Source organism: Lissotriton helveticus, chromosome 5_1 (genome assembly GCF_964261635.1).
Source record: "Lissotriton helveticus chromosome 5_1, aLisHel1.1, whole genome shotgun sequence".
Classification (NCBI taxonomy): domain Eukaryota; kingdom Metazoa; phylum Chordata; class Amphibia; order Caudata; family Salamandridae; genus Lissotriton; species Lissotriton helveticus.
This window is the reverse complement of record NC_136065.1, coordinates 26,026,308-26,048,171: the sequence shown is the minus strand read 5'-3', so window position 1 is coordinate 26,048,171 and position 21,864 is coordinate 26,026,308. Positions and strand designations below refer to the sequence as shown.

Sequence of the window (21,864 nt, the reverse complement as noted above, 5' to 3'; positions counted from 1 at the left end):
GCACCTCTGACTCAGAACTGGAGTTAGGTAAATGGTGTTCCTGTAAATCAGGCGGAATGGAATGGGGACATGAGAATGTTAGAACGAACCTATGACGCAGTGAGCAGAAGACATGGCCCCCGGAAGACAGGTTTCTCCACAGTTGACACGCAGGGGGTGGACCTGGGGCTACTGGTGAAGCAAACACAACCAGCCAACTGCTGTTTTAATCTCGGCCTCTAGGTGGCAATAGCCGCCCGTGCTTAGAAATAAATAGGAGAGGAGCTTGAGAGAGGGACTCGTGGCTTCGCCTCCCAGAAGTCCGGCAGTGCATGCAACGCAGCAATTGAGTTAATAGAATGAAAGGCCAAATAAGCATTGGCAAAGCCAATTCGTCACGCTTTACAGCCATGATATATCGCGCGCACAGTGCGATTCCTAGATGGCCGTCCAGTGATGTATGAAACGTATTTCTAAATTGTAAGCAATTGCAGAAATACATTGTTAATTAGGAAATTAATTTGTAAAAAAGTTGAGTAGCCTTTAAACTATATATTTATACAAGAAACAAAAGAGAGGGTGCTCCTATTTATTTATTTATTTACATGGTTAGTGAACCACAGAGACCCTGCCATCATAAACACTGTACAACACCTTAAAAACCACTTGGCAAATTATATAGAAACATACAATGCATAAATAAGTAAACCTACCCTCGGCCTCGACCTCTCCTCAGGTAGAAATAACATAATAATCATTCGAAATTTAAATGCGCATAAGATTCATCTGATGACATCCTTAGAGCCTTGCACAGATAAAAAGATCCTTAGTGCAACCGGGGATGGCTTTTTCAAAAGAAGTGCAAAGTGGTTCCTAAAAGACAATTTTTAACCTAATCCAGAAGACCTACTTACAATTTTACAAATGACATAAAAAAGCTGTGTAATTGGTAACAAATATTACCGGAGGGAGGATTAAACATTAATTCTCATCATATGCTGTTCAATAAAATGTGGTCCATATCGCTACCAAATATTTAGATCTCGAAGATTCTATGTCTTGGCTCCTGGCATCACACATATGGCCTCTACGTGGCCCTTGGGTTCCACTGACCTTAACCCATGGATTTACGCTCAAAGGGGGAAGCCCACACATTAAACCTCCTGTAGATGGACCTTACAGTGAAACTGCGCTGCGCCCTGGTGACAAGCGAACAATTCCAGTGCATTCGAGGAGTTTGCTGTCAGTGGCCAAATCAGGCTGATGCTTTTAAACTTTGTCAAAAATGTTTACTTTCGATGAGAGAAGAGCAACCGAGTTAGACCCTAAATATCATCTTTTGAAAGGTCCAATTGTAAAACCGAGTCCCAAAATAATTTAGCGAAAGTTAATAACTTTTCGAAATGATGCATACAAACTCCCCAAACTGCTGAAAAGCCTCTATGCATAGCGTAAAATCTGACCGAAGGCCCTATAATTAATACTAGTCAATGCCAGCTCTAAACGAATCATTTCCATTGATGAACACCGCCCCAGACCTCAATAATATTTCTGGAGTGATGATTCAATGCCGGAGTAACGTTTTAGGGCAGCTATTCAGTCACGTAACGAAACTTGACGGCCCCCCGCAAAGTGCATAGAGGGGCCCTCCAGAGTCAGGGTACTGTGCTGAGCAGGCCCCCTGGAGCTGGGAGCCCCCCACACTGAGGGGGCAGCGGGGGCCTCTGTTACGCAACTGCAGCGATTGCATGAGCTTCTGTCCCAGAGAAGACTGTTGGCGGGATTTTTAAAGACTTTTGGGCATATTCTCAAGAACGTGTGATAACCATCGCAAATTTAGCTTAACGTAACTTTGCATTTCTCAGTCTATCGTGGGAAAATAACGCTGTGTCAACGTAGTATTCTTAACCTGGCGGCACCATGCGATAGTCACATAACAACATGTCAAATGAACGCTTTAAACCCAACGCAGAAATGCGAAACACCAACACGAAAAAAGCTACGATGATGCAAATCGCAATACAAAAATCAGCGAAAACCAGGCACAGGCCTGCAATCCCAACGCGACATGCGGGAAAATGCACCTTAAATGTCGGGAAGAAAAAAACATACAAAAGCCAAACAACAGCAAAGCACAATGGAGTCAGCCGGAGCAAGTGCAGAGGACAACCAGAACCCCACAAGTCCCCCGGAGGACCAGACTGGGACCTCGGTGTCAGGAAAGGGCACAGACAAGACGTAGAGGAAGTTCAGCCCTCAAGAAAAGAGGATCCTGCTAACGGAGGTGACAGAACACCATCAACTACTGTTCGTCACCTCCACTGTCTCAGTGGCAACTAAAAATGGAATATGGCTGTCCATTGTGGACAAGGTGAATGCAGTCGGAGTGCTGGAGAGGACAATGGAAGAGGTCAAGAGGCGCTAGAATGATGTCAAGTGAAAAACCAAGCAGAAACTTGCAAACAACCGGAAGGCAGCATGTGAGACTGGAGGTGGCAGTCCTGCACCACAGGAGGAGCTGGACGATATGGAGGAAATGGTGTCCACTGTCATCAGTGGGGAGACGGTGGCAGGAGTTGGGGGACCGGACACAACAGCAACAGGGTGAGTAACGACCAGGGACTGGGGGATGGGGAGAGACGGGCACAATGGCACACATGCACAAGTAAGCATAGCACATCGATAGACAAACCATGCCCAGACCCCCAACTTCCACCAAGATACCAATGCACCCAAGATTGCAACATCCCAGCACTGTATAAGCACAGAAGTCAGAGGCAATCAGGGGCAGCCAAATCAGAGCTGCAGGGGCGACTCCCTTAAATTGCCGCACACACATCACATGCAGAGCATATTAACATTGACATCGATGGGGCTCAATCCGCAGCACGTGCACAACAGAACAGGGGACACAACTGGTGGCGTTTTTGTGTAGAAAATGGCCAATCACATATGGCATCGCAGAGAAATGTGAGTTGACAATGTACAAGTACAAACACACATCCGTGAGGTAGTCGAAATGTCCACTGTCCCACACCACATAGGCAGCACCCCACAGTCACAATGTACACTGTCATTCAGTCTGCATGTAGACAGCTACAATGCGTCAACATACATGTGAACACAATGTTAAACTGCATCTCCCCTTGAAATTGTAGAGGGAAAGTCAACACCTCCTGCAGAGCAGTCCCAACCACTCTTCTCTGTTGATGAAGAGGACCACCACACCTTCAACTCCGTCACCCTCCAACAGCTTGTTGAGAGCCTCCACAGCCCCCCTCCAGGAGCAGGGCAGCCCAGCTGCTACGAAGAGAACCCACCCCCTGCACAGTACACACAGCAGGCAGCACCCACCACCACGGCTGCCTCCCAGGACCCCCACAACAAACACATGGCCTTCCAACTCCGTGTGTTGGGGTGCCAGGAGAAGCTGGCTGAACAGGTGCAGGTAGGGTTCGACCACATGGTAGACAAACTAGACGCCATACGTGGGTGTCTGAGTCCCATCAGGGACCACTCCCAGCCCCTAAAGGACAACCACAGTCCGCTCCATACCCTCCAATGAACCATGGCTGAAATCGCCAGAGTCCTGACTCAAAGACAAGAACGACTGTCCAGTCAGAGTGGCTCCAGCGAGCTCGCACGGGAGTTGGGACTCATGTGGAGGCTCATGGAGAACAGGGAGCATAAGCGTGCGGAAACAGCGTCTGCCACGGCTGCACACCAGCAAGAGCTAGCTGCGTCCCTCAAAGCAATAAAGACCCTCCTCATGGCATTGCTGCCACAAGATGTGGCGCTAATGCGTGCTGCTGCTACCACTTCATCCACATCTCCGGCCCCTGAAGTGTCAGTGCCACACAGTGTGGCGGACATTCCACCTCCGGCCCCAGCGGTGTCACTGCCACACAGTGCTGGAGACAGAACACCACCACCCACATGTGAGGCACCTGAAACAGCAGAGGACGAAGATGCGGATGAATCTGCCCTCGTGGTCAGAAGGAAGTGTTAGCATTCATCTCTGCCATGTGGCCTGTTTCTGCTTGGTTCAACCCTCTGCATCATCCCCTTCCACTGTCCCCCAATGCACTTTGCGACACTCCCCTTGGACCTCGACATGGACTGACATATTCTGTTTGGTCACCAATGACACAGATATCAGACTGCGAACTGAACTCCTCCTCTACTGATGAACTTGTCATTCCCTGAAGGACTCTGGCTGGTCCTCCACAGGCCAACGCTGCATGGTGGGGTTTGCATGGCACTGTACTGCTACAACACTCCTTTGCATGTGCATTAAACATTCATGTTCACAAGGATGTGTCATGTCTATGATCTTGCAAGTACGGAGGTATGGATGCTTGTAGTGTCAATGATTTCACCTTACGTCCTTGTTGCTTATGTTGTGGGACTTGGCTCACAGGGTGACACAGCGCCGATTGCGTTCTGGGTTGCACTAACACTAGAACAGAGACACACACACTAGTTACTTCCTTGTTCAGCCATGGACGGAAGCACACCCAGAGCCCTGGGGTCATTGATCACACCCCTACGCTGGACTGGGGAATGCCAGGCCAGCCCACTCCACTTACACTCACAGGGGAGGACGACAATGCTACATGTCCCAGGTCTTCCCTGTGGGGATCTGCTGCTCACAGGTCTAGTTGTCAGCATGCCACAGCCACTCCCTCACGGCTGGTTTACACCCACACCACACCCATTTTGCACCGGCATCACGGGACATGTGACCCTGCCAATAAAAAGGGCCAGGTGCACGTGCTGGACGCCATTTCCAATCTGTGACTGGGTGTCTCTGTGTGGGTTTCATTTATGCATGAGGGCCTTGGGCCCGGCCACCTCACTTTGCCCAGTGCCAGGGGTGACATGATGGCATCCGCACCACGGCACTCAAACATATAGAGTCCATGGCTAGCTGTGCACAGATTTGGTGGCACCGGACGTACCGCGGAAGGCACAGGCACACCGCCACGGGACGGTGTCTGGCGATGCAGTAAGATAGGGATTTATTTTGATCATATTAAAATATGTGTTTCCTCCACATTTATGAGAGCAAGATTGGGATAAAGAGAGCGTGAGCGAGAGAGAAAGGGAGAAAGAAAGAGAGAGAGAGAGAGAGGGGGAGAGAGAGAGAGAATTTTGGGTTGTTTGTAGGTTGTAGGTTAAACTGAAAGCTCGAGCCAGGGGCCTGACTTTGGTTCTGGCTTAGCTTCAGCTCCCGAACTATTTTATCACATTTAAACACGCTGTTCGTTGCATAATGAACATGCCAACGACATTCAGGACTCAGCTCATGAATGGACTTAGAGTCAATGGCAGTGTGTGTAAGGTTAAAGGGAGAGTATATTTAAGTGAAAATGTCAGTTTAAACAAAGTTTTAAACTAACATAGCTCCTGAAATTCAACTGTTATAGTTCTCTCTAGTAACTTAACTATAACTTGTGTCCCCCCATCCAAAGTGTTGTTTTCAGGGGTCATTAGGGGTGTTATCACTGCAGTCATTGAACATGTCATGAGTGATGCAACCTCAGGGTACAAGCTGAGCATGGCGAGGGTGCGCGTTATAATTACTTTAGGTCACAAGTCATAGTTACTTGAGATAATTATAACTGGTGGATTTCAGTGGTTAGTTAGTTTAAAAGGTACAGAGTGAGGACACCCTTTCATATAGCACACTGACTCCCTTTGTGGTTGAGTAGCGCTATATAAGAAACTCTAAATAAACAAAATGAATCATGTAATCAGGCACATGAAAGAATAGCTTGTTCCCACTCACAAAATTGGAGCACCCACTGAGTGAGTGCAGAGAGTAACTCTGAAATAGCTTACTAATGAGTAACCTGAAATACCATATAAGGATCAGTAGTGCTTACCTGGGGCTTCGGGGCGCGCTGAGCTGAGGGTTCCAGCTTGCTCACTGTTTCACCTGCCACAAGAGCTTCTGTGGGCGAAGGAGTTACAAAAGAACTGTTAATGTAAGTGGGAGCAGTGACCCCAACATTTCACTGGGCATCCTGACAAGGTTTTCTACACGGAAAGAAGCGCCTAGCTGAGGGGGAGCCTGGAGCATTGCAGCGCTAGAGTGGGAACACAAATCAGCCCTGGGAATGTTCTAATGACCCCAAAAGGGCACAAGGGTGGAGGGGTTCTCCTCTCCTGATCGCTTTTTGTTTTTAAGAGGGGTCATATGATTAATTTAAGAGCACAGCTTTCCAAAGATTGGGGATAAGCATGAGGTGTCCATGACAGATTCACAGAAGCAGAAACTACGCATGTACCTGCTAAAGCCCTCAGGTCTATGTTTCCTCCTCTGTGGGATGAGGGACCATCAAACGTATTCCCTCGCGCCCACCCGGGGGTGCTCCGGTGCCCGTTAGGTCAGCCTAGTCCTGGTACAATGGGGAGGAGATGGCTCAATGGGTCAGAGCGACCAAGACCTGCAACAGTGTCCCTCACACCACAAGGAGGCGCCATTGTAAAGGAAGAGAAGTAGAAAGAGAAGAGGGCTGCAGCAAAGAGCGAAAAGACTAGGAGCCAAGGTCACCGGTGCAGGGGGAGGGCTAACATAAATACACTGTAACATGTTAGCTGGCAAGATTGATACACTGTAACGTGTCCTAGCAAGCTTAAAACAATGTAACGTGTCCTAGCAAGCATGATACACTGTAACATGTGTCCTAGCAAGCTTCATAAATTGTAACTTGTAATCTTGCCAGCTTTATACATTGTAACATGTAATCTAGCAAGCTTGATACAATGTAACATGTGAGCTAGCAAGCTTGAAACACGGTAACATGTGTCCTAGCAAGATTTATACATTGTACTGTGTGCCCCAGCAAGCTTGATGCACTGTGACATGTGTCCTAGCAAGCTTGATACAATGTAACATGTGTCCTAGCAAGCTTGATACACTGTAACATGTGTCCTAGCAAGCTTGATACACTGTAACATGTGTCCTAGCAAGCTTTATACAATGTAACATGGGTCCTAGCAAGCTTGATGCACTGTAACATGTGTCCTAGCAAGATTGATAAAGTGTAACATGGGTCCTAGCAAGATTGATACACTGTAACATGTGTCCTAGCAAGATTGATACACTGTAACTTGTGTCCTATCAAGCTTGATGCATGGTAACATGTGTCCAACAAGATTGATGCACTGTAACATGTGTCCTTGCAAGCTTGATGCACTGTAACATGTGTCCTAGCAAGCTTGATACATTGTAACGTGTGTCCTTGCAAGCTTGATACACTGTAACATGTGTCCTAGCAAGCTTGATACATTGTAACGTGTGTCCTTGCAAGCTTGATGCACTGTAACATCGGTCCTAGCAAGCTTGATACAATGTAACATGTGTCTTAGCAAGCTTTATACACTGTAACATGTGTCCTAGCAAGCTTGATACATTGAACTGTGTGTCCTTGCACGTTTGATACATTGTAAATTGCAATCTTGCCAGTTGTATACATTGCAACATGTAATCTAGCAAGCTTGGTACATTGTAACATGTAATCTAACAAGCTTGGTACACTGTAACATGTAATCTAGCAAGCTTGTTACACTGTAACATATAATCTAGCAAGCTTGGTACATTGTAACATAATTTAGCAAGCTTGGTACACTGTAACATGTAATCTACCAAGCTTGATACCCAGGAACATGTAATCTAGCAAACTTGGTACATTGTTATTTGTAATCTAGCACGCATCATACATAGTAACTTGGATATACAGTACAAGGAACAGAAGCCTCCGCTGTACATGGATGATGGACGCATGCCTGTAAACCACGTGCAGTGGTACTAGGTGGGGTTATTGGATGTCATGTGTGGAAATCTGGGACGGGTGTGGATCTGGGTCCAAGCATGATCCTAACAGATAAGCAGAGAGATGTCCGCACATTGATGCACAAACGCATGGCTGGCCTGGTGACCGCGGCCACTAAGAGGGGTGGATGGATCATAGATATCCATGATAAAGTGACCTATAATGTGGTGAAGCGGTGCAGGGAGAAAGGAGCTTCCGAGGAGGAGGGGGGTCAGATAACGGAAGCCCCGCCTACCCATCTCTAGTCATGGGAAATGCAAAACCGCTGCCCAGAGTATGAAGAGATAAAATGCATAACTAGTGACCTTTACCAAATAGTGACCGTCGACAAATTCCTTGTTTGTAGTCACAAGTGACGAACAAGGTGTTCAACAAAAGTCAATAATGAAAGCACATTGCAAGGAAAACCCTGCTCTTTTTTAGAAGACAGGACCCTGCCAGCAAGGAGTCTGGCCATGGAGGCTTATACAGTAATGGCCAGGGCTGGAGCAACAGCTGGCCCCAGACCCTGCCAGTGTGGAGTCTGGCCTTAAAGGCCTTATGCAGTAATCTCCAGGGCTGGAGGGACAGCTGGCCCCAGACCCTGCCATTGAGGAATCTGGCGATGAAAGCCTTATGCAGTAATCTCCAGGGCTGGATGGACAGCTGGCCCCAGACCCTACCAGTGAGGAGTCTGCCTTGAAGGCCTTATGCAGTAATATCCAGGATTGGAGAGACAGCTGGCCCCAGACCCTGCCATTGAGGAGGCTGGCCTTGAAGGCCTTATGCAGTAATCTCCATGGCTGGAGGGACAGCTGGACCCAGACCCTGCCAGTGAGGAGTCTGCCTTAAAGGCCTTATGCAGTAAAATCCAGGATTGGAGGGACAGCTGGCCCCAGACCCCACCAGTGAGGAGTCTGTCTTGAAGGCCTTATGCAGTAATCTCCAGGGCTGGAGGGACAGCTGGCCCCAGACCCTGCCAGTGAGGAGTCTGCCTTGAAGGCCTTATGCAGTAATCTCCAGGGCTGGATGGACAGCTGGCCCCAGACCCTACCAGTGAGGAGTCTGCCTTGAAGGCCTTATGCAGTAATATCCAGGATTGGAGGGACAGCTGACCCCAGATCCCGCCATTGAGGAGGCCGTCCTTGAAGGCCTTATGCAGTAATCTCCAGGGCTGGAGGGACAGCTGGCCCCAGACCCTGCCATTGAGGAGACTGGCCTTGAAGGCCTTATGCAGTAATATCCAGGGCTGGATGGACAGCTGGCCCCAGACCCTGCCAGTGAGGAGTCTGCCTTGAAGGCCATATTCAGTAATCTCCATGGCTTTAGGGACAGCTGGCCCCAGTCCCTGCCATTGAGCAGTCTGGCCTTGAAGGCCTTATGCAGTAATCTCCAGGGCTGGATGGACAGCTGGCCCCTGACCCTGCCAGTGAGGAGTCTGCCTTGAAGGCCTTATGCAGTAATCTCCAGGGCAGGAGGGACAGCTGGCCCCAGACCCTGCCATTGAGGAGGCTGGCCTTGAAGGCCTTATGCAGTAATCTCCAGGGCTGGAGGGACAGCTGGCCCCAGACCCTGCCATTGAGGAGTCTGGCCTTGAAGGCCTTATGCAGTAATCTCCAGGGCTGGATGGACAGCTGGCCCCTGACCCTGCCAGTGAGGAGTCTGCCTTGAAGGCCTTATGCAGTAATCTCCAGGGCAGGAGGGACAGCTGGCCCCAGACCCTGCCATTGAGGAGGCTGGCCTTGAAGGCCTTATGCAGTAATCTCCAGGGCTGGAGGGACAGCTGGCCCCAGACCCTGCCATTGAGGAGTCTGGCCTTGAAGGCCTTATGCAGTAATCTCCAAGGCTGATTGACAGCTGGCCCCAGACCCTGCCAGTGAGGAGTCTGCCTTGAAGGCCTTATGCAGTAATATCCAGGATTGGAGGGACAGCTGGCCCCAGACCCTGCCATTGAGGAGGCTGGCCTTGAAGGCCTTATGCAGTAATCTCCAGGGCTGGAGGGACAGCTGGTCCCAGACCCTACCAGTGAGGAGTCTGCCTTGAAGGCCTTATGCAGCAATCTCCAGGGATGGATGGACAGCTGGCCCCAGACACTGCCAGTGTGGAGTCTGGCCATGAAGGCCTTATGCAGTAATCTCCAGGGCTGGAGTGACAGCTGGCCGCAGACCCTGCCATTGAGGAGGCTGGCCGTGAAGGCCTTATGCAGTAATCTCCAGGGCTGGATGGACAGTTGGCCCCAGACCCTGCCAGTGAGGAGTCTGCCTTGAAGGCCTTATGCAGTAAACTCCAGGGCTGGAGGGACAGCTGGCCCCAGACCCTGCCATTGAGGAGGCTGGCCCTGAAGGCCATATGCAGTAGTCTCCAGGGCTGGAGGGACAGCTGGCCCCAGACCCTGCCAGTGAGGAGTCTGCCTTGAAGGCCTTATGCAGTAATCTCCAGGGCTTGATGGACAGCTGGCCCCAGACCCTGCCAGTGTGGAGTCTGCCTTGAAGGCCTTATGCAGTAATCTCCAGGATTGGAGGGACAGCTGGCCCCAGACCCTGCCAGTGAGGAGTCTGACCATGGAGTCCTTATGCAGTAATCTCCAGGGCTGGAGGGACAGCTGGCCCCAGACACTGCCAGTGAGGAGTCTGTCCACGGAGGCCTTATGCAGTAATCTCCAGGGCTGGAGGGACAGCTGGCCCCAAACCCTGCCAGTGAGGAGTCTGGCCATGGAGGCCTTATGCAGTAATCTCCAGGGCTGGATGGACAGCTGGCCCCAGACCCTGCCAGTGAGGAGGCTGGCCATGGAGGCCTTATGCAGTAATCTCCAGGGCTGGAAGTACAGCTGGCCCCAGACCCTGCCAGTGAGGAGTCTGGCCTTGAAGGCCTTATGCAGTAATCTCTAGGGCTGGATGGACAGCTGGCCCCAGACCCTGCCAGTGAGGAGGCTGGCCATGGAGGCCTTATGCAGTAATCTCCAGGGCTGCAAGTACAGCTGGCCCCAGACCCTGCCAGTGAGGAGTCTGGCCTTGAAGGCCTTATGCAGTAATCTCTAGGGCTGGAGGGACAGCTGGCCCCAGACCCTGCCAGTGAGGAGTCTGGCCGTGAAGGCCTTATGCAGTAATGTCCATGGCTGGAGGGACAGCACGCCCCATACCTTGCCAGGGCTGGCTGTACTGATTCCCAACAGTGTCTCTTTGAGCTGCTGAATCATTGATTTAAAAAACAAAATAACATCACAATTCATTCACTTGTCCCATCCCCCTCCCCTGCACCCCCTAAATAAGGAGAGAGATGCGAGTCACACCGTGTGCAAATAAATATAACTCCATACATGACATCCAAAGCAAAAACCATCCTGTCTGTAACACGGGCACCCTAGTGGCATGAGGCAAGGGTGCGTGTGTGGGCGCTGGGCAGCCTCCAGTAAGAGCTGGTGCCAGACCTTAGCTGGGTGCCCTACTCTGACTGCCCAGGTCAATGCATTTTAAAAGGTACAATTTGAAACAGCATGTAAATATCCATGCATGCATACGGGACGGGCACGTTTGGCGAGAGATCCGGTCTAGCGCATTGAACTTCTTGTGGTGAGAGTAGGAGCTAGCTGCATAGAGCCTTGACAATGACTACCAGTGCTCACCTTCCTGTAGAAAGCGGAGGTTGCTGTAGAGTGGGGCCTCCTCGGATGACGTCACACTGAAAGAGAAAGGAACAGAGTGGATTAGACTCATCAATCATTCAGAGCGCAGACCAGACGCCAGAGGGTGCTAGAGAGCTGACGCCAGAGGGTGCTAGAGAGCTGACGCCAGAGGGTGCTAGAGAGCTGACGCCGGAGGGTGCTAGAGAGCTGACGCCAGAGGGTGCTAGAGAGCTGACGCCAGAGGGTGCTAGAGAGCTGGCGCCATTGGGTGCTAGAGAGCTGACGCCAGAGGGTGCTAGAGAGCTGACGCCGGAGGGTGCTAGAGAGCTGAAGCCAGAGGGTGCTAGAGAGCTGACGCCGGAGGGTGCTAGAGAGCTGACGCCAGAGGGTGCTAGAGAGCTGACGCCAGAGGGTGCTAGAGAGCTGGCGCCAGAGGGTGCTAGAGAGCTGGCACCAGAGGGTGCTAGAGAGCTGACGCCAGAGGGTGCTAGAGAGCTGACGCCAGAGGGTGCTAGAGAGCTGACGCCAGAGGGTGCTAGAGAGCTGACGCCAGAGGGTGCTAGAGAGCTGACGCCAGAGGGTGCTAGAGAGCTGGCGCCAGAGGGTGCTAGAGAGCTGACGCCGGAGGGTGCTAGAGAGCTGACGCCGGAGGGTGCTAGAGAGCTGACGCCAGAGGGTGCTAGAGAGCTGACGCCAGAGGGTGCTAGAGAGCTGACACCAGAGGGTGCTAGAGAGCTGACGCCAGAGGGTGCTACAGAGCTGGCGCCAGAGGGTGCTAGAGAGCTGACGCCAGAGGGTGCTAGAGAGCTGACGCCAGAGGGTGCTAGAGAGCTGACGCCAGAGGGTGCTACAGAGCTGGCGCCAGAGGGTGCTAGAGAGCTGACGCCAGAGGGTGCTAGAGAGCTGAAGCCAGAGGGTGCTAGAGAGCTGACGCCGGAGGGTGCTAGAGAGCTGGCACCAGAGGGTGCTAGAGAGCTGACGCCAGAGGGTGCTAGAGAGCTGGCGCCATTGGGTGCTAGAGAGCTGACGCCAGAGGGTGCTAGAGAGCTGGCGCCAGAGGGTGCTAGAGAGCTGACGCCAGAGGGTGCTAGAGAGCTGACGCCAGAGGGTGCTAGAGAGCTGACGCCAGAGGGTGCTAGAGAGCTGACGCCGGAGGGTGCTAGAGAGCTGACGCCGGAGGGTGCTAGAGAGCTGACGCCAGAGGGTGCTAGAGAGCTGACGCCGGAGGGTGCTAGAGAGCTGACGCCGGAGGGTGCTAGAGAGCTGACGCCAGAGGGTGCTACAGAGCTGACGCCAGAGGGTGCTAGAGAGCTGACGCCAGAGGGTGCTAGAGAGCTGACGGTCGGAGGGTGCTAGATAGCTGACGCCGGAGGGTGCTAGAGAGCTGACGGTCGGAGGGTGCTAGAGAGCTGACGCCAGAGGGTGCTAGAGAGCTGACGCCAGAGGGTGCTAGAGAGCTGACGCCAGAGGGTGCTAGAGAGCTGACGCCAGAGGGTGCTAGAGAGCTGACGCCAGAGGGTGCTAGAGAGCTGACGCCAGAGGGTGCTAGAGAGCTGACACCAGAGGGTGCTAGAGAGCTGACGCCAGAGGGTGCTAGAGAGCTGACGCCAGAGGGTGCTAGAGAGCTGACGCCAGAGGGTGCTAGAGAGCTGACGCCAGAGGGTGCTAGAGAGCTGACACCAGAGGGTGCTAGAGAGCTGACACCAGAGGGTGCTAGAGGGCTGACGCCGGAGGGTGCTAGAGAGCTGAAGCCAGAGGGTGCTAGAGAGCTGACGCCGGAGGGTGCTAGAGAGCTGGCACCAGAGGGTGCTAGAGAGCTGACACCAGAGGGTGCTAGAGAGCTGACACCAGAGGGTGCTAGAGAGCTGACGCGAGAGGGTGCTAGAGAGCTGACGCCAGAGGGTGCTAGAGAGCTGACGCCAGAGGGTGCTAGAGAGCTGACGCCAGAGGGTGCTAGAGAGCTGACGCCAGAGGGTGCTACAGAGCTGACGCGAGAGGGTGCTAGAGAGCTGGCGCCATTGGGTGCTAGAGAGCTGACGCCAGAGGGTGCTAGAGAGCTGACGCCAGAGGGTGCTAGAGAGCTGGCGCCAGAGGGTGCTAGAGAGCTGGCACCAGAGGGTGCTAGAGAGCTGACGCCAGAGGGTGCTAGAGAGCTGACGCGAGAGGGTGCTAGAGAGCTGGCGCCATTGGGTGCTAGAGAGCTGACGCCAGAGGGTGCTAGAGAGCTGACGCCAGAGGGTGCTAGAGAGCTGACGCCAGAGGGTGCTACAGAGCTGACGCCAGAGGGTGCTACAGAGCTGACGGTCGGAGGGTGCTAGATAGCTGACGCCAGAGGGTGCTAGAGAGCTGACGCCAGAGGGTGCTAGAGAGCTGACGCCAGAGGGTGCTAGAGAGCTGACGCCAGAGGGTGCTAGAGAGCTGACGCCGGAGGGTGCTAGAGAGCTGACGCCAGAGGGTGCTAGAGAGCTGACGCCAGAGTGTGCTAGAGAGCTGATGCCAGACGGTGCTAGAGAGCTGACGCCAGAGGGTGCTAGAGAGCTGGCGCCAGAGGGTGCTAGAGAGCTGACGCCAGAGGGTGCTAGAGAGCTGACGCCAGAGGGTGCTAGAGAGCTGACACCAGAGGGTGCTAGAGAGCTGACGCCAGAGGGTGCTAGAGAGCTGACGCCGGAGGGTGCTAGAGAGCTGACGCCAGAGGGTGCTAGAGAGCTGACGCCAGAGGGTGCTAGATAGCTGACGCCAGAGGGTGCTAGAGAGCTTACGCCAGAGGGTGCTAGAGAGCTGACGCCAGAGGGTGCTAGAGAGCTGACGCCAGAGGGTGCTAGAGAGCTGACGGTCGGAGGGTGCTAGATAGCTGACGCCAGAGGGTGCTAGAGAGCTGACGCCAGACGGTGCTAGAGAACTGACGCCAGAGGGTGCTAGAGAGCTGACGCCAGAGGGTGCTAGAGAGCTGACGCCGGAGGGTGCTAGAGAGCTGACGCCAGAGGGTGCTAGAGAGCTGACACCAGAGGGTGCTAGAGAGCTGACGCCAGAGGGTGCTAGAGAGCTGACGCCAGAGGGTGCTAGAGAGCTGACGCCAGAGGGTGCTAGAGAGCTGACGCCAGAGGGTGCTAGAGAGCTGACACCAGAGGGTGCTAGAGAGCTGACACCAGAGGGTGCTAGAGGGCTGACGCCGGAGGGTGCTAGAGAGCTGAAGCCAGAGGGTGCTAGAGAGCTGACGCCGGAGGGTGCTAGAGAGCTGGCACCAGAGGGTGCTAGAGAGCTGACACCAGAGGGTGCTAGAGAGCTGGCGCCAGAGGGTGCTAGAGAGCTGACGCCAGAGGGTGCTAGAGAGCTGACGCCAGAGGGTGCTAGAGAGCTGGCGCCATTGGGTGCTAGAGAGCTGACGCCAGAGGGTGCTAGAGAGCTGACGCCGGAGGGTGCTAGAGAGCTGACGCCAGAGGGTGCTAGAGAGCTGGCGCCAGAGGGTGCTAGAGAGCTGACGCCAGAGGGTGCTAGAGAGCTGACGCCAGAGGGTGCTAGAGAGCTGGCGCCAGAGGGTGCTAGAGAGCTGACGCCAGAGGGTGCTAGAGAGCTGACGCCAGAGGGTGCTAGAGAGCTGACGCCAGAGGGTGCTAGAGAGCTGACGCCAGAGGGTGCTAGAGAGCTGACGCCAGAGGGTGCTAGAGAGCTGACGCCAGAGGGTGCTACAGAGCTGACGCCAGAGGGTGCTAGAGAGCTGGCGCCAGAGGGTGCTAGAGAGCTGACGGTCGGAGGGTGCTAGATAGCTGACGCCGGAGGGTGCTAGAGAGCTGACGGTCGGAGGGTGCTAGAGAGCTGGCACCAGAGGGTGCTAGAGAACTGACGCCAGAGGGTGCTAGAGAGCTGACACCAGAGGGTGCTAGAGAGCTGACGCCAGAGGGTGCTAGAGAGCTTACGCCAGAGGGTGCTAGAGAGCTGACACCAGAGGGTGCTAGAGAGCTGACACCAGAGGGTGCTAGAGAGCTGACGCCAGAGGGTGCTAGAGAGCTTACGCCAGAGGGTGCTAGAGAGCTGACGCCAGAGGGTGCTAGAGAGCTTACGCCAGAGGGTGCTAGAGAGCTGACGCCAGAGGGTGCTAGAGAGCTGACGCCAGAGGGTGCTAGAGAGCTGGCACCAGAGGGTGCTAGAGAGCTGACACCAGAGGGTGCTAGAGAACTGACGCCAGAGGGTGCTAGAGAGCTGACGCCAGAGGGTGCTAGAGAGCTGACGCCAGAGGGTGCTAGAGAGCTTACGCCAGAGGGTGCTAGAGAGCTGACACCAGAGGGTGCTAGAGAGCTGACGCCAGAGGGTGCTAGAGAGCTGACGCCAGAGGGTGCTAGAGAGCTGGCGCCAGAGGGTGCTAGAGAGCTGGCGCCAGAGGGTGCTAGAGAGCTGACGCCAGAGGGTGCTAGAGAGCTGACGCCAGAGGGTGCTAGAGAGCTGACACCAGAGGGTGCTAGAGAGCTGGCGCCAGAGGGTGCTAGAGAGCTGGCGCCAGAGGGTGCTAGAGAGCTGACGCCAGAGGGTGCTAGAGAGCTGACGCCAGAGGGTGCTAGAGAGCTGACGCCAGAGGGTGCTAGAGAGCTTACGCCAGAGGGTGCTACAGAGCTGACGCCAGAGGGTGCTAGAGAGCTGACGCCAGAGGGTGCTAGAGAGCTGACGCGAGAGGGTGCTAGAGAGCTGGCGCCAGAGGGTGCTAGAGAGCTGACGCCAGAGGGTGCTAGAGAGCTGGCGCCAGAGGGTGCTAGAGAGCTGGCGCCAGAGGGTGCTAGAGAGCTTACGCCAGAGGGTGCTAGAGAGCTGACGCCAGAGGGTGCTAGAGAGCTGGCGCCAGAGGGTGCTAGAGAGCTGACACCAGAGGGTGCTAGAGAGCTGACACCAGAGGGTGCTAGAGAGCTGACGCCAGAGGGTGCTAGAGAGCTTACGCCAGAGGGTGCTAGAGAGCTGACACCAGAGGGTGCTAGAGAGCTGGCGCCAGAGGGTGCTAGAGAGCTGACGCCAGAGGGTGCTAGAGAGCTGACGCCAGAGGGTGCTAGAGAGCTGGCGCCAGAGGGTGCTAGAGAGCTGACGCCAGAGGGTGCTAGAGAGCTGACGCCAGAGGGTGCTAGAGAGCTGACGCCAGAGGGTGCTAGAGAGCTGACACCAGAGGGTGCTAGAGAGCTGACGCCAGAGGGTGCTACAGAGCTGACGCCAGAGGGTGCTAGAGAGCTGACGCCAGAGGGTGCTAGAGAGCTGATGCCAGAGGGTGCTAGAGAGCTGAAGCCAGAGGGTGCTAGAGAGCTGACGCCGGAGGGTGCTAGAGAGCTGACGCCGGAGGGTGCTAGAGAGCTTACGCCAGAGGGTGCTAGAGAGCTGACGCCAGAGGGTGCTAGAGAGCTGGCGCCAGAGGGTGCTAGAGAGCTGACACCAGAGGGTGCTAGAGAGCTGACGCCAGAGGGTGCTAGAGAGCTTACGCCAGAGGGTGCTATAGAGCTGCACGATTTGAGAACAACAGAATGAGCAGAAACAGTTGTCCAGTCAAAAAATGTTTTTAAGAAGTTGGCATTCTGAGCACCGGGGCTGTGGCCTGAAACCTCTGAACAGGTAAAGAAACTTTTGTTCAAGAGCATTTTGCATGGTAGATTTCAAATGTATTTGTTCTTAAGTTAATTGGCCAAAAATCACCATTACCAATTAAAATATTAGAAAAAAGGCACAAACATGAACGCACACACACACACACACACATATGCAAACGCAGGCCCAGATGTATGAAGGACCTGCGCTGTCCTTGCGTGACACATGGAGCTCATCTGTGCCCCCTTGGTAACTTTGTAAAGAAATGCAACGCAACACAGTGGCTTGCGCTGCATTACATTTCATTGGAGTAGGGATCTGTGCTCTGTGTTGGAGTGGGGTTCGCTAGTGCTGGAGGTGGAGAGTCAGAGGGAGCTTTTGTGCGCGATGGCGAGTCCTCCTGCTGGGCGGTGGGGGGTCCTTTCTCTGGATCTTGTATCCGTCAGGGGTGGAGGTGGCATTGGTCCATGTTTCAGTAAAGAAGGTGACGCCTGGCGAGAGGGTATTGAGCAGGTCCCAGATTTCTAAGGTGTGTCTGTGTAGGGAGCGCACGTTAAGGAGGATGCAAGTCAGGGCTCCGGTGGAACGAGCATCCAGCGTGGGTAGAGTAGCCGTGGAGGGGCTGTCGATGGTGAAGGATTGCCGGCAGGAGAACGGGCCATGGGTGATGTTTGCCGCCGCTCTCCGGCAGCTGTCGTTCCTTCCAGGGTTGAGTTCGAGAAGATCAGCGGAGTTGTAGTGGTGGGTGGTCGTAGATCCCAGGGTTCCTGACTCTGGCCGCAGACGGGCACGGGCAGGCTTGCCTTTGGATTGCCGTTGGCCGCCATTAAGCAGGGGAGGGGGGAAGAAAGCATGGGAACCGGCAGGGGGGGACGGGCCACAGGGGCAGGAGCGGTGGGAAGGGCATGGAGGGCAAGGGGAATGGCTCAGTAGCACAGAGGACACAGGTACAATTACTGGCAAAATGAAAGGCACAAGGGCACAGAGACAGAAAAACAGAAGTATAGCACAAAGGTAGACATGGGCACAGAGACAGAAAGACAGAAAAATAGCACAGAGGCGGACACAGGCAAGAGTGGCAAGCAAAAGAGCAAGGCTCTCCCACTCGACCACCAGGGATGAGGCGCAGGCAGGAGTCTGATGGTGGAGGAGGGCCTCGAACACCTACCTGAGCGAGCAGATCATAGTGCCAGGCGCAGTGGCACTTAAAAGCAGAGCTGCGTGGGAGAGCAGGTCCCTGACCAGGCAGTCAGAGGTCGTGCTCTCACTCCCTCGCAGAGGCCGCCATTAAGTAGGGGGGGAGGGAAGCGCAGGACCCAGCAGGGGGTAGAGAGGCCGTGCTTGCAGCAGCGGCAGGAAGGATACTGAGGGCAAAGGGCACAGAGACAGAGCTGGCTAAGTAGCACAGAGGACACAGTTACAATTACTGGCAAAGTAAAAGGCAGAAAGAAGACAGAAAACGGGCACAAAAGACAAAAAAATGGCACAAAGACAGACACAGGAATAGAGACAGAAGGACAGAAAACTGGCACAAGGACAAACATGGGCACAGAGACAGAAAAACAGAAGAATAGCACAGAGGCAGACACAGACAACAGCGGGCAAAAGAGGAGCAAGGTTCTCCCACTGGACCACCAGGCATGAGGCGCAGGCAGGAGGCTGCTGGTGGAGGAGGGCCTCGATCACCTACCTGTGCGAAGTGATCACATTGCCCGGTGCAGTGGCACTTAAGAGCGGAGCTACGGGGGAGAGCAGGTCCCTGACCAGGATGTCAGAAGTCTTGCGTAAGCTAAGTTGGACTTCCATGTTCTTCGTCCATGCCCTCCAGATGGTCTTAGTTGGAACCGTAGGTAGGCTCTAACCAGAGCACTCTATAATCTAATCAAGGATTTCCTGAGGTTTTAAAAAAGCAACAGAACTATCATGAGGCATTAGATTATTGAAGCACCTGCTTTTAGTCTCCTCAACACCTGCCTGTGAGCAGTATTCAAACTCTGCCGTCCAATCCATGGAGCCAGTCAGGCCATGTTCCAGCTGTCTCGGCAAACCTTGTATCATGCACACCCTGACTAAGTCCCACAGATCTGGTACAACTACAGACACTACAACAGTCAAAGGCATGCACACGCGTTTTAGGGATTGTAGGAGAGTGGGGTCTGCAATCCTATGGTCACCCCAGATTTTTGCTTTTTGCTTCACTGGTTTACGACTCTCCCTGGCTGTGGGCCTGCTAATCAGACCCACAGCCTAGCTGTTCTCTCTCTAAATTGACAAACATGTACCTTAGGTGCATTTACCAATTGGTACTGGGCCACCTTATCAGTCCCTGTACAGTATACCTTAGGTATCCAGGGCATAGGTGTACCCAGGGCGTACCAGGGGCTGAAGCATGTATTATGCCACCCCTGGCTGGCCATCTAAACAGACACAACTGGCTGCACAACAGTTGGGGCAAGGTGGTGTAACCACCCTTTGCTTTAGATATAGTTACCTATATCTAAACCTAAAATGGACACATATATTCCTATCAGTCACTCCTATGGGAGGCCTTATCAATCCTGAAGGCAGAGTGCTTGGAATTATGTGAGATGGTGCTCTGGCATGAGCTGAGCCCGTTTGCAGCTTGCGGAACCAAGTCCTAATAGCTGTTCCATGATAACGCTATACCATATACTCTTAAGTGCATTATAATCCTCACGGTTAAATGCTAACTCTGGTATAACATTATTGTTGGAAATGGGATCCCCGGCTGGCCAGGGCTTTCGCCAAAGTCAGTCAGAGACCACCACTCCCAAGTCAGGGCAAGGGAGTTACACGCCAAGATAACCTCTGCTCATCCTCTAGGTAACGTGGCGCGAGCAGCAAGGCTAAACTTGGAGGCGATGTAAGTTAAGTATTTGCGCACGCACCCCAGCAACAACACCCAGGGCCCACCACAAAGGAAACTCCACACAAGGTTATATAAAAAATAGCCTTTGTATTATGATAAACATACATTAGATAAGACACACATCTTGTTACACTGTGCCAGAGGCACGGGCAAAATGTACAAGGGATAATGTACAGGACAGGGCCACCTGGACCACTGTCAAGGGTATGCACTTTTAGAACTTAGCACTTGTAGAAAGTAAAATCACTGTAGCACACAATATAAAAATAGAGCACACAACCAGTAATCACTGGTAACATAACACATGCCGCAATACATAACATTCATTCATTGGTGTAAGGAAGGAAATCACATGATGCATCAACAATACATTCAGTGGTGCAGAAAATGAACAATTGAGCCAAACTCACTTAAGTCACCACCTGTGACTGTCCCTAGACCAACTGGCCTCTCTAGGGCTAGGACGCCCTGTGTCCCAAAGTCAGGGGGTCTAAACGTGGCAGTTGCCCACAAAGTGCTGGGCAACTGGTGCAGATAAAGTTAGGGCAATTTTGGCACCTCGTGGGCTCAAGAACCACCACTGTGGCACTGCTGAGCCTCTCTGGGCTCTAGGCAAGAACTGGCCCTCCTGAGCCTCTCAGGCTCTTCAACAGGAATGGGCACTCGAGCCTCTCTGAGCTCAAGAACAAGGGTGGGGGCTAAGAGCCTCTCTGGGCTCTAAATAACAATGGGGCGATGAGCCTCTCTCAGGGCTCACACAACAAAGAACTGCCCCCTCGAGCCTACTCTGGGCTCAACACACAATTGCGGGCGTGAGGAGCCTCCTGGCTCCCAGGAAAGAAATGGCACCTCAGCGCCTCTAGGGCTCGTAAATTTGCTGTGGGCGGGAGAGCCTCGGGGCTCTGCACAAGAAATGCCCTCTCAAGAGCCTCGCGGGGGCTCTGCACACGACAGAAGGTGCGGCTTTCTGGGCCGGTGGGGCCCCTCACGGGGGACCCGTGAACACGTGTGCACCTTGGTTTGGAGTCCTCCCTCTGGGGGACTCGAGACGTCGGTAAGGCCCCCTTGAAGCCCTCGTGGCTTCACTCTGCAAACTAGCGCGAGCTCGCGCTACCGGGAAGGGGGGGGGCGGACACCGACAATGTGTCCCGGAGCCCCTCCCTTTCTGTGTGCCCCACTCACCGGCTGTCTCGCTGGCGGGGCGGCTCCTCCTCTCGGCAGCGCGGGGCTCCTCTCTCCACTCAGGGAGCCTCGGGGACCCGGCCGGCTGCTTCTATCTTCGTTTCTCGGCGGCGGGGGCGGGACTTCCGGCTCGCCTCTCCCGGGCCGCGCTGTGATTGGCCGGGCACACGAGCACTTCCGGGTCGCCGCGGGCAGCGCGGCGGCTCGCTTCAGACAGGCAGGCGGGGTCCCATTATCCGAGGAGTGGGCTCCCTCGTGATAAATTAATATCCCAGCGCTAGGCAGGCAGGGAATATCGCTCACAGCGCTCAAAGGCACAAATAAAGCGCTCCCAGCGCTGGGGACAAGGGTAGAGCGCTTCCAGGCGCTCCAAGCAAAAAGTCAAGCTCCAGCAGGGTCTGGAGGCAGGCAGGGGGGCAAGGCTGGGCCCAGAGCCAGCACACTGGGTCTCCAGGCAGGGAGACACTCCAAGTGGCGGTCCTCTGGCCCAGCGACAGCAGCAGCAGCCCCCTCAGGATCCTGGAAGAGAACAACTTCTGTGGGGACACAGCCCCATTTATATACAGTACATTCCTTTGTCTAAGGGTGCAGGGTGGGGGAAAACCAGTTGCAGCTGGTCTTGGAGCACCCTTGATGGCCCAACCACCCCTTTCATTCACTGGGGAGGCTAGGGTCGTTAGACACACCACAGGGGGGCGGAGCCAGCATTGTGTGGGGAAAACCCAGCCCATCCAGGACACAGGTACACTCCTCCCACACATCACTCATGCTAATCTCACACTCACCACCGGGCAGACCCATCCAGACTTCCTGGAGCC

General features: G+C 54.0%; 1 protein-coding gene across 1 annotated transcript in view; it reads right to left on the bottom strand.

Annotated features, from left to right (window-relative positions):
• Positions 1–21,864, bottom strand: part of LOC144752360 (signaling threshold-regulating transmembrane adapter 1-like) — an 85,075-nt gene that overhangs the window by 23,426 nt on the left and 39,785 nt on the right. Inside the window, exons 4-5 of the mRNA XM_078640295.1 lie at positions 11,422–11,477; positions 5,868–5,935 (exon numbers count right to left, since the gene is read on the bottom strand). Of these exons, the coding sequence (XP_078496421.1) occupies positions 5,868–5,935; positions 11,422–11,477 (124 nt within the window). The remainder of the gene's footprint in view (positions 1–5,867; positions 5,936–11,421; positions 11,478–21,864) is intronic.